General features: G+C 38.2%; 2 protein-coding genes across 2 annotated transcripts; both read right to left on the bottom strand.

The window, feature by feature from the left end:
- Positions 1 to 357: 357 nt before the first annotated feature.
- On the bottom strand, positions 358 to 3,686 carry adprm (ADP-ribose/CDP-alcohol diphosphatase, manganese-dependent). The gene is made up of 3 exons (XM_053341695.1): positions 2,834 to 3,686; positions 1,868 to 1,990; positions 358 to 1,477 (listed from the first exon to the last, which is right to left on the bottom strand). The coding sequence occupies exons 1-3, from the start codon at positions 3,405 to 3,407 to the stop codon at positions 1,185 to 1,187; spliced, it is 990 nt and encodes a 329-aa protein (XP_053197670.1). The 5' UTR covers positions 3,408 to 3,686; the 3' UTR covers positions 358 to 1,184.
- A 2,653-nt stretch (positions 3,687 to 6,339) lies between these two features.
- rsph1 (radial spoke head component 1) lies at positions 6,340 to 9,958 on the bottom strand. The gene is made up of 7 exons (XM_053341127.1): positions 9,908 to 9,958; positions 9,650 to 9,763; positions 9,209 to 9,314; positions 8,931 to 9,021; positions 8,479 to 8,614; positions 7,197 to 7,268; positions 6,340 to 6,483 (listed from the first exon to the last, which is right to left on the bottom strand). The coding sequence occupies exons 1-7, from the start codon at positions 9,956 to 9,958 to the stop codon at positions 6,340 to 6,342; spliced, it is 714 nt and encodes a 237-aa protein (XP_053197102.1).
- Between the last annotated feature and the right edge of the window lie 3,283 nt (positions 9,959 to 13,241).

Raw genomic sequence — 13,241 nt, 5'->3', positions numbered from 1 at the left:
TTCACATTAGCAGCTAAGAGGCTATTCATGTCACATTGGCTAAACAAGTAGTGTCCTCCATTCCTCACTGTGTACGTCTTGAGTGGAGACTGCAGAAGAATTAAAGGTAAATAACTCTGTCCCCAAACATAATAACCAGTCTGTGTTTTTACCTTTGTTTTATTATCATTATATCAGTGGTATAAAATTATCTTCATATGACAATTATGTTGTTTAAATATGTTCATTGTCAAGCTTCAAGCAACATTTCTCATCAAAACTCACAGAACGTGTCTTTGCTTTATTTCAGCTATAAATCTCTCTACCATTGTCTTGTGTATCTGCAATACTACATATGATGCCAGAGACGTGAATGTGACCTGCTGACACAATGATTTTTATTATTCATCATCATGTTTAACATTGTAAATCATACAGATTTGCACCTGGAAACTGGGTTATATATATAAATTATAAATGTCATATATTGCAATACACTGCACTGATCATATTTACCACTATGTTGTACAATGCTCAGCAAATAATGGTATAAGAAAGTCAGTTATGTGCAACATGCAAAAAAGGCAGTAATTCGGAATTAGAAAATAAAATTCCTAAAAAAAAAAAACATCTGCGTACAGATATGCAAACGTTATCATTCCACCTCCAGTTTAAAACACAACCAGTGCATAAGATAAGATATATTTCACACTTTCACTTCTTTTAAAAAGTAAAAACTCATAAGTGCCATAAATTACTTGAGGTACAGTATGTGTTCAACTGAGGTAAGTAGATGTGATATCTTGCATCTAAGAAACACATAGCAGACAGTCTGGGTTTTTGTAATAGTTGTTAATATTTTATCTTTTAGGTATTCTCACCTTGGCCTTTAAATATAACTAGTGTTGGTAACACAACTAATTCAGTGGTTCATTACTGGATACCTTTGGCTTGCTGACTACAGGGCTTGCTGTGGAAAACCTAAGCCCCCCAAAAAATTATGATGCAAGATAGTGGATGTACACATGTGCATTATTCTTATTCTCATAAAGTGACCTGTGTAAAATTCCCTGACTTACTTAGAGAATGGAATAAACATCCCCTAAATTTCCCAGTCTGGAATATACCTCTCAAAATGGCAATATATTCCATAAGTATTGCCTCCACAGCTAAAAAAGCCCTTTAGTAATAAATCTTGTGTGACATCATGGGAACAGAAACACTCTATCTGTGATCCTCCCCTTCCCTTTCAGAACCATCCTGTCCTCGTACACGGAGACCGTGCCGAAGGCATTGCTGCACGGTGGAGTCTCAATCACCCCCTCTAAGGTCAGGTGGTGCACTCCTGTCTGTTTATCCCGGGTGTATCCGCCATCGTGGTCGTGTCCAGCCATGAAACACACCACGCTGAAGTGGGACCGTATGATGTCCAGGAGCTCGTCGTGGTTCCAAGCTAGGCAGATTGGGTCTGTGGAGTCGGGGTGGACAGGAAGGTGACCTGACCAAAGAATAAAAAACATTATCAGCATTTTGACTCAGTCCTCAGTATCAGCACTTGCAGGACAGAATTATTATGTTATAGCATGTAACTAAAGGTTATTTTGATTTATGATCTACTGATTGGTGTTTTTTTTAAAAAGTTTGGTAGAAAAAAGGTAACCATTATGAAAATAGCTTGTGATTCATTTCCTGCTGATTTTGGCTTTGATACGGATATCCAAGGTAAACTGGACAATCCTTTATATTGGGCAATATTAGCTTATAGCAGAGAGTGTAGAACAGAAATGCTGAAGATATTTTTTTATGTAATTTGGTTTGCTGAGCTGACGAGCAAAGGGCCCATACCAAACAGCAAAATAGAATTCCTACAATAGACAGATTTACTTACTGACAATAGTGACTTTTTCCCCTTTCTCATCAGCAGAGGACAGAACAGAGTCTAGCCAGTCCAGCTGGTCCTTACTGAAGCCTCCATTGAACTTTGTAAACCTCTGCTCAAGACTCCAGCGTACTAAAACAAGAACACAAAATATGAAGGTCAACTTCATTTTTGAAAATAAAGAGGCAGATTCCCATTTAGAGAACTTTCGTGTTATGGTGTCATCGCTCAACCACTACTGCTGATTTAGAGTTTGCAATTGAGCAAGGCACTTAACATTAAGCTGCTCCAGTGGAGCTGCTTGGGACATGATGGTAAAAGATCATGATTTAACAGCTCCGGATCCATATGAAGCATATGTGACTTAAGTTAAAGTACATACGTATTATGAGTGATGTAGTTAAAATATTACAGTTAATGTACATAGCCTAAGTATTATGAGTGATATAGCTAAAGTATTACAGTACAAGTACATCAGTATTATGAGCTTGATGTTTGTCCCATATAAAATTCAAAATCCTACTCCTCACCTTCAAAGCCCTCCATAACCTGGCTCCTGTATACCTCAGTGAACTCCTGACCCCCTACTTTCCCTTTCGGCCTCTCAGATCTTCCGACTGCAACCTCCTCACTGTCCCACACACCAAACTGTCCACCTTGGGAGACTGGTCCTTCAACGCCATGGCCCCCAAGCTCTGGAATTCTCTCCCTCAATCCCTCTGTGACTGCCTGTCCTTCTACTGTAGGAGGTGGAGCTAGTTTCAGTTACTTATACAGTTATCAGTGCAGTCGTGAAAATAATGTAGTGAAATGTAGGCGGTTCAGATGATTTTCAGTCGGTTGCAAATTGCGACCTCGCCGCTAGGTGTCACTAAATCGTCCACACTGGACCTTTTAAATAGGGTATTATTATAGGGTAGAACTTCCAGGCTTCCCGGTGTGTCATCATAAAATAAAACAGTGACAACTACATACCTGGGGGACAGTTGAGGTCCTCGTTGCTGTTGTACAGCTTTATCAATTTCAAAGCAGTGGCATACTGTTCACTGGACTCTTCTCTACCCAGCAGACTCACGTCATAGGCATCCAGCACAACAAATCTAAACCCGGGGAACGGGCTGAAGTGGTAGGCGTATATTTCACCCCCGGCCTGGGCTCCAGTGAAGCTCCTGTCGACGTGGAGTGTGCTGTTAAGCTTTGAACGCAACAATACGCTCCTACTGAAGTTATAAAACTCGTGGTTACCCCACACATGATGGACCTCCATCGGGCTGGAGCTGAACTCTCTCAGCACGCTGTCCAGGGCCTGCTGGGACGCGTTGTGCTCCTTATTAAAGCCGTCGATAATGTCTCCCAGCTGGAGGATGAACTGAGGTTTGACAGCCGACTCGGTCCAACTTTCCCGGGCATTTCTCAGCAGTTCCAGGCTGCTCCGGTAGTAACGCTTCCTCGTCTTGGAGTAATTAAAGCCGTCGTCTATATCTGCGTACTGAATGTCAGCTATCACACCGAATGTAAACAGTGGGGTCTGCTGACAACAGTCGTCCATTCTCGGTGTTTGAGTGGAAGTAAGTGAAGCTGGAGAGTGCCGACTGTATCTAAAGAGAGAGCCCAACCTTCTCACATGATGACATCCAGCCAGGCCTCGTTGTTTGTTGAGGTGATTCACAAAGGGGACTTTTTGTGACAAGTAACGCAAAATACAAGCAACCACTTCCGGCTTTGTGCCTCAAAACAATGTTGTCAGCGAGCATGACAGTAAAGAGCATGAATCTTTAAAACACATGGATATGGAACAACAAAATGTCTGCGTATTCATTTAAACGCGATTTCCAAACCCGGCGTATGTGCAGAGGAAGTGCTTTTTCTCTTCCTGTTTGTTGTTCTTCTTTTTGGTTTTTAGTGGCGGCTGCTGTCCAAAATGTCGCATTACCGCCACCTACTGGATTGAAATAAAATCACTACTGGTAAAATAATAGTAACCCCTGCCTTCCTAGAGTGCCTAAAAGCACTCTACCTCTTCCCACCCATTTCCCACTCTGTTATAAATTCTCTATTTTTTAGGTGTCTAGCTGCTGCACACTTTCTCCAGACACTCCCACAACACCCACAAATCTTTCAAATTTCTTTCAACTTTTTTCCAAGGCCAAAAATGTCACTGGATTCTTGTAAAACTAAAAAAAAACTCATAATGCTTCCTGATTTATTTGTCCTCCTTAGCTTCTCATTACATTTCCTTCTTCCTCATGCTTAATCACCTTGCAAGGTTAGCTGGATTTGCTTCTCAGGCTTCAAGTTATGTGCTTGTATCAGAACCACTGATGGCTTGGACCAATCATTGAACAAATCCAACTACCTTACAAGGTAAGACAGTGTAGACAGTTATAGTTAGATGGTTGATCTGACTACCTGCTGGGTATTTTTGATACTCTCTGCCCTTTTCAAGCAGTTTCCAAAGATGGCTTCCCAGATGGTTCCATGTAACAAACCATCTGCTACATCAGGTAACATTTTTAAGTCATAGATCTGACCCTGATTATTTCTGCCTCCCTCCCTGTCTTTGGATAGTGATCCTCCCATGCTGCACGATTCCCTTTGCAAAGACACTGGATCCTTCACTCATTCTCCCCACATTAACCACATGTGGGGAGGGTGATTTTACTCATACATATAAACCATGACCAAAATTCCAACCATTCTTTCACTGGAAATGTGTTTGGGAACATACTGCTGCATATTACTTCGTACAATATTTGGTCCAAGAACACTATCAGGGAAGTACTCAAGATCAAAGTGAAGCATAACAGATTTAATTTCATAATTAAAAGAAAAACTTCTTTGTCAACTCTCTTCATTCTATAACTGTCTGTTATTACTTAACACTCTTTAAATCTACTTACATCCACTCTGTGTGAGACTCCATCAACAACACCCTACTATATATATATATATATATATCCATCCCAGAACCCAACACCAAGATTTTTAAGGCTTTTTCCATTTGTATCTTTGACATAGGTGACACTCAATGACTATCAACTGTTTAATGTTGATCAGCTTAACTTCATCCACTTTATTCTTAATCCATCTTGCCACAGTGTGCTTTTCTGACAGAGCTCCACATCCAGCACCTTCTCCCAAATCCAGAATCTTCATTCCAACCATGTAGGTTTCTTTTTCAAGACTCAATGAACCAACTTTCTTTTTCTTTCTGTTCCCTTTCTTCTAAATTCAAAATTACCATCCTTCCACTTGTCTTGTTCCTTTGCCATTTTCTGATTCAATTCCTCCATCCACCCTCTCTTCTTGTTTAGTTTCACATTAAGCAATTCATGATTTCTATAGCTGTGCGTGAGCCTAGGTTCTTACTTACATGTCGACAAATTAATGTAACACGGATCAAATTAAGTCAAAATAACCTCAAAGAAAACCAAAATGGTAACAGAGAACATTCTTAAATCTCCATAGACAAACAGAAAGACATGTTGACTTGTCACAATAGGAAACACAATAGAAAAATGTGAATTCCCTTTAGTGGTTTCAGTTTCAGGTTCCTGATATTGTGCACACTGGTTTTCTGGGACACTTGAATGGAACAGAGCTATAATTAATACTATGAGGAACATCTGTGATTTGGTTGTTGCATTTTTCTCCTTTTTTCCACTTAGTTGCATTATAGTTAGCCAAAAAAGGAATTTGTATTAGTAATTTGTACATTAGTAACACATGTGCTTTTCATGACAAGTAAAAATGTCAATGTGAAAATGCCTTTTTGTAGCATAGTAAATAAAAGTTTTCAGGAGTCCACCACAGAGAAGAACAAGAAGTGCTTCTGGAGCTAGTTACTGAAAAAAGCAAATAAGTGGACATGAGCTATGGTTTGTCAAATTACTGTTTCCAATAACTTTCATTACTCTAATCCATCATATGCAGGAATTTGTTTTTAGTCTGTAAGTGGCAGGGTCTGTTTTTATACTGCACTGTATGAAAACCATTAAACACACACGTTTAAGAGATCATATTCATACATTTATTCATTTTATTGTGCTGTTTAACCAGCGGCTTAAAGATAAAGGATTGTAGATTGATCACACCAGTCACTACAGTCAGTTGCCTGCCTCCCCTTCTGCTGAAGGCATTTCTGTTTCTGGGGCTGACAAAAGAAAGCAGACACACACACACACACACACACACACACACACACACACACACACACACACACACACACACACACTTCCTTTAATTCAGTGCAACAGATTTTCCTCCATTTTCCATTGTCATCTCACTGTCTGGCTGCTCCTAACCTCTTTATCAGAAGTATGTGACACTTGACTTAATTCCTCAGAAACTGCTAACAAACAATAAACTTCACCAGATTGGTATGACTAAAGAAAAGTGAGTTTGGTGGTTGGTTACACAAACATTCGTTTGGTGGATGGGGTTCTGTAGGACTTTGGATTTCTAAAATCTTGGCTACAGCCCTACATGACAGTCATTTTGGGTTGATAAAGTTCACCTGGAGTTTCTTTAACTGGAGTGCACAGTGTTAGGCCAGTGATACATTTGGGAATCCATTTGAGGATGGTGGTAGAGGCCAATTCACCCCACTCACCCTCAGCCCGGTCCTGCAAAGAGTGGATAAAGAGTTAGACAAATTAAAAAATGTACTATATTACTGTGACACTTTCAATCAAAATGTGGAAAGAAGTGTATTGCTTTCTTGCTGACAATTTCACTTTTTTAACCTCAGATAAACACAAATCTTGTAGATGAAACTCACTGCAACATCACCACACATTGCCGAGTTACTGACATGCACAGTCCCTCAAGATAACTGATTAGATCATGCTTGTACATTCAGAAATGCACTTAAAACAAGAAAAGAATACTTCTAGGGCTACTATCAACAATATGAGTTCAGTTTTATGTATGAAAAGACATTCTCATTACTGAAAAAATCCAAGATCATCATGCAAGAGTCTGATATGACTGAGTGATCAAGGCTTCTTGCAAACGGCACAGCACCAGCAGGTGTTCACAGACGCAAGCACCTCCTCTACGCCTCCTAATGCCCCAAAGTTGAGGTAACCTTCTCTGGAGCCCGGGTAGGGCGACTTCTGAGCTTTCATGTTTTTACCGTCCTCCTCAGCAGCCGCTGGCTGCAGTTTTAGTCGAAGAGAGTTATTATGGTTATGTTGCATCTCAGTGCACTATGTCAATGTCATGTAAGTCACTGCCTCCTGACAAACTTCCAGGCTTGGTAGTTGCACCGCAGCATTTTTACAGTAAAATGAGGAAGTAAAACCCATTGTATCAACTGGAAGTGTGTTGATGTTACCTGCTCTGTTTGGTGGTATCGACCATGCTGTTCACAGCCAATGTCAAACACATACTTCCCTGGACCAAACGGCTGTAAAATAAGAATGGGATGTTTACTTGATAATGACGATGTAACAAAAGGACAACGATATAAAAGTCACTATTGTAACCTACAGGTTCAAAGATATAATTGAGAAGAACTACATTGTAAGGCTGATACTGTTTAACTTACATTTTTATTTTTATTTGAACAGGGACACTGCGCAATAAAACATTAACCCTGTATAAAACAATGAGAGATGCATTGAACCAGATTTTAGCAAGTTGCTAATTTCCACCCGTAGTCCCTGGGCAGGTTGATGGAAAATATTTAATTTAAAATAAATTACAGATAATTTACATTCCCACATCATTAAAACAATTTGACCCCCACCAGCCAACTTTTATAAAGAAGAGGAGCAGCAGCATTATGAATGATTTTATGATTTGTGTGCATTATCAGATTTTCACAATTTTAAATACTTGGTATTTGGTGAGTATATGACAGTGTTGATACTGACATGTTTTTTGTTGTGGATCTTAAGGGCACTTTTATATAATGATTCTAGTGGTTTTTACGGCTGTTTTAGATGCCCGAGACCAACTTGTCATGCAATAGAAAAGATGTGGGAGAATCATTGCATTTAAATACGTGTGTGATGCTTCAATTGTAAGAGAGTTTCTTATGTGTCTGAAGTTTGTGAGGTTAACTTTCAGTGTGTTGCTCAGCTTTTTAACATGATTTTTAAAACTAAGAGTTTGATCAAAACTGGGCACTGTAGTTTTCAGCAGATTTTACTCAAACAGGAGGAAATAGTGAATTTGTTGGGAACTGTTTTCACTGGTGGATTAATACACAATTAGTGCACTGAAGATTACACATTTGATATTTTTTACGTCTTAGTTAATTGGCTGGTGTGTGGAGCAGCATTAACATTTATTTAGTCTCTATGCTATGTTCATCTGCTAGTTGCTAACTCTGCCTATCTGGTGCAGTGCCTTTATGACGGCTTGCTTGCTGAAAAAAGCTACCTGTTGAAATGAGGTGATGAGAGCTGTGAGACTCAGTCAAAACAGTGACATAGTCCATTGTACATATAAAATATTGATAAGTGTGGCTTTAAGATACTTTTGGGAAACAGTGTCTGGGCCAGTTAGACCGTCAAAGCCTACATACCCAGGTTTACCTTAAATAAAATATTCTATATCCAGTAACCACAAGCCAAGCCAAGATTTTTTATCGAATAAGTAGCATAACTTACATAATTGTTGATAAAATTACTCTTGTATCTGTGGTTAGAGTGGATGTACTCTCCAGCTGACTCCATCTTGCCATTCACCCATGAGCCCTTGAACTTAGAGCCAGTGTCGTGGTAGTGGTAAATGCCCTGGCCATGCCTGTCAATCAGACAACACAACAGACATGTGAGAAAAGATATCAATACCTACCATATTCACATTTACAGTAGTTATGGCCCAACTCTGGGTTTACACAACACAAACCAGAGTTACATTTTTCAACAGTTATTTCCTGACAGATAAGAGATAGATAAGACACACAGTATATGTGATTCAAATCAAGAAGGCACAGGAAAAAGAGGCTCCTTAATTCCAAGATTTGACACCAGCCAACCAGATGCATTTCATTAAAAAAAATCAAAGTTAAAAATCATCTTACTGACATGAACTTGTGATTATGAAGCTGCAGAAATACCTCATGTGTTGCAGCCACTGCCCATCATACGTGTCTCCGTTGGGGTAAGTGTAAACACCATGACCCTGTCTCAGGTCCTGAACCCATGACCCTGACAGACAAATGTAACATTAGGAGCCTGGTTTCTGAAGGTCTATGGTCAGACTCCAAGTGGACCTATGTATGGCTACAGATAAACTTTCACAGAATTGTGAACATATATGTTGATAGACACACTTAAATGAAATGCAGAAGTTGGGAACAATCTCATCTCACTTTTGTTCATGCTTTTATTATACCTTCATATTTAGACCCATCTGGATAGTAGAAGGTGCCTTGTCCATGTTTCATGTTCTGGTAATAGTCTCCCACATATCTTGCCCCATTCTTGAACCGATATGTCCCCTATGAGACAGAACAGTCAAAGACACAGTATATGAGTAAGTCAAAGAGGTGTTGTTACCAGTTAACATAAAGGCAACCTCTATGTCTATGACAATGATCAAAACACAATTTTCATCAGACATTGACATATGGATTTTTTAATTTATTTTTTTTCTCAGCAAGCATTGGCTGATTGACTGTGTGAATGTTTTGGATGGTAGAGAAGGCTGCAGAGACAAACTATTGTACAGTACAGACAGTATTGTTTGAATATGTACTTTTTAGAAAGGGATTTGGTTTGATCCCGCTGCTTTTTATATTCATTCAGCCCTATTTAAGCATTTCTAGTATCATACCTGTCCATGTCTTTTTCCAATCTCATACTTTCCCTGATAAACGTCTCCATTGGGCAGAACAGCTTTACCGACTCCATGCCTCTCTCCTGCTTCATTCCGGCCCCCTTCATATTCCTACACCAGTCCAATAAACAAAGAGAGACAATAAGACAGAACAGCAGGTATAACTATATACACAGGGAACGCAGCCAGCTAACTCTAACATTAACTACAAACCGAGTGTTTAACTGGCTGGCGTTACTTCTTATATTATCTCACCCCTAGTTTGCTGCGTTCATCATCAAACTCATCAGACCCTGCGTCCGACATTTCAATATGTGACGTGAAGTTGCGTGAGTTAGTCTGAAACGAAAGGTAAAAACCATAAAAACTGGAAAAATGGTGCTCTCTCGATAGTTTACAGTTGCCATGACAACCGTCAATCACACGTGACCAGTAGGCGGTTGTAGTGGATGCGCATCCTCTATGTGCTGATCACCACACCTGCTTAGATTAAATGTAACTTTTTAGTCTTAAAAAAAAAGTATAATGTAGGCCTATACAAAACTACAATAATTTCAATAGTACATGACAGCTTTTGTACTAGGCGTTTACATGAATGTACCACTTAGTGACTGAAGTTTTTGCTGAGAGAGGGAAAGGATATTTATATATTTATATGTCCTATATAGGCTACTAAAGGATATTTAACAAATACATATAGAATATATAGGTAGAGTATCAAGTATCAAGTTTATATGTATATATGATACTGATACTGATATATATATATATATATATATATATATATATATATATATATATATATATATATATATATCAGTATCAATTTTCAGAGGTGTACAAAAAAGTACCGTCTTATATCAAGATAACAAGGTGCCTGTAGATTCTAATCAGTGACACTGGGGGGCGCTGTGGTCTACCGCTCATTGGCAAGGAAAGGGACATTTCATTTTGTTTCATTTCGTTTCTTATGCATAATCACACAAGGACATACGGTTGCAATATTTGTATTGACTAATTTCCTAAATGCAATATCTAAAACAAATTTCTAATATAAAAATCTATTCAGTTTATAAAAACATGTTGCTTGCTGTGTGTTGTTCAGGCAGAAAAAATATGTTAATAGATGTCCATCAAATGGTATCAAAGAGCATTTCTGACAGATAATAGACTGTGACCTCTACTTAGCAGCCCTTTTTTTAGACAACTTGAACTTGACTTGACATTAACTTGTAAGCCATGAGATTTTGCCATCTGTTGCATTAAAGATTAGAATAAACTCTGGTTGCAATCCACTGCATTCAGATTGGCTTTCTCATACTCACGAGGAGGTGATATTGAAAATGTCTGGAGCAGTTATTCAATCAATAGAGACACACATACTAGTTGAAGGTTTGTGGCTGCGGTGATAATCCAAACTAAGTATCATTGTCCCTTTAAGGACAGTCCCTAAGAATATCTCACTCTAGATTAATTCCCTAAAGTAACCCATATTTAAGATGGAGGCAGTCTAAGGCAGAGGGTTCACTAGCTGCTTGTTCATGATTTAGCACCCCTCTTTTCAGTTTATGGCCATGTAATCTCCCTCTCATGACACTGACAGGAGATTTGAAATGAGTGACAGTTTGAAGACCTCAGCATGCTCAAAGTTGGCAGAGACGTCACCTTGGTACATGTAATTGTTGACTGGTGGCATCTGTCTGCTTGGGACACATTTTTTCCAATACTATTAAGTACTCTGTCTAAAAATTTTTAAAAACAACGACAAACTTAAATTTAAAGGGGACATGTCATGCATATTCCTAGTTCTATATTAGCAATCTCAACTGAAATATATTTACGTGATTTACGGTAAAAAAAAAAAAACAAAAAAAAAAACTCTCATTGTTCATCCTAAAGTGGTCCTTTGCACAGCCCCTCAGTTCAACCTCATTCTGAAACAAGCCATTTTAGCTGCTTTCTCTTTAAAGTGCCCCTCCTGTTCATCTGCTTTGTTGATGCAGGGCTCTGCTTGTTTACTTGCTAATCATTTTTGTCATTAGTCTTTTTTGTCAGGGATTACTTTTTCTCACCTTCTGTAAAAAACAAAGGGAACATAACTGTCGACTGTTAATTTCTCTGTTAAGTGATTGGTTTCCCAATAAACATATTTGAAACAATAAAGTGCCCCTCCTGATGGAATGCTATGATGGAAAGCAAGTCCATAATGCTTAGTTCCATTTAAATCAGACAATGTTGTTTAGATATTTATTTTGTGTATGGATTAAAGAAAGAAAGTTAATTATTTTATTTACCAAAATGTTTTCTTAATATCTTGAATAGGCCTATAAAAAAAACCTTCACTCTATTGAAAACAGAAAATCCTTATAGCAACTTTTCCCTGTGTGTTCCTGATTTTCTTTACTGTACACCAATATGTCCCTCAAAGTTAATCCTTTGGAAGATTAAGGCGGGAGAAAAAAGGGAACACAAAATGTCAAACAAGACCATTAGTCTTCTGTAATCTCTAAAGCCGCCCCAGGAGGATCCTGGAGGGAATTTCTATTGAGGGATTCATCAGACACGGCTTATTATTAAGCCTGTCAAACCAATCGCTAGGGTCCCAGATCCATTTTATCTAATATTTCAAAACAGTTTAATAAGCCTCTGAAGCAGTGGTATGTCCAACAGTGTTACAATGTGTATATGCACAAGGCATCCACATAATGTAGTGTCATATCTGAAATAACACAGACTATTAACCTGACAGTGATAGACAGCAATATTAACCTTTTTTAGTTTTATTGTTGTTGTATACATGTGTTTTTTAAAATTGTTTTTTCTCATATTGCTATCTTTTCTTTCCCCATTGTGGGATCAATAAAAGTTTATCTTATCTTAATAGAAATATTAGGCAGAATCTTTTTTAACTACTGTACACTACCCACTACCTGCAAACAGACACAGTTCACGTGTGTATAATGTGTGAATAAACATTTTTTGCAAACAAATTTATTATATAACTTAAAGGGTGATGATATGTCAGTGGTTCTGCTGTCTTCAAAATAGCAACAAACAAAAAAAAGTGCTTTCAGGTTCAAGTCTTTAAAGGAACCCTAGTTAGCCTAGCTTAGCATAAAGAGGCAGGGTGAAATGACTAGCCCAGCCAAAAGAACAAAACAAAACAACACAAAACACCATTACCTATCAACATCTCTAAAGCTAACTTATTAACATTTGTTTAAACAGGAATTTATAAAATTTGCAGTTTAAGAGTTTTGTGTTGGAACTATTTCTGGGCATGTACATTTGACAAAATAACCAATGTAAGTAATGAGCTTTTGGGGTAATCGTCAATCTCTCAGAAATAAATCTCCTTAAAACTGTTTCTTTTAATGACTGACTAATGACACTATGTTTGAATGGGAAAATGCAGTTGTTTTACTGTGTTAGTTCTTATTTGTTGAGCAATGTTGATTTTAAGGGACCATCCTGATTATATCAAGACCAAACATATAATCAAACTATATATATGTCAGTCTGAAATACCTACAGTCCTACAGTCCAGATGCATCCTTAACAGTATTGTCAGGTGATATTCAAGATCAAG

The sequence above is a fragment of the Scomber japonicus genome, chromosome 20 (assembly GCF_027409825.1).
Source record: "Scomber japonicus isolate fScoJap1 chromosome 20, fScoJap1.pri, whole genome shotgun sequence".
In the NCBI taxonomy this organism is placed as follows: domain Eukaryota; kingdom Metazoa; phylum Chordata; class Actinopteri; order Scombriformes; family Scombridae; genus Scomber; species Scomber japonicus.
Note: the sequence above shows the minus strand (reverse complement) of the source record. Positions and strands in the feature narration are given on the sequence as shown.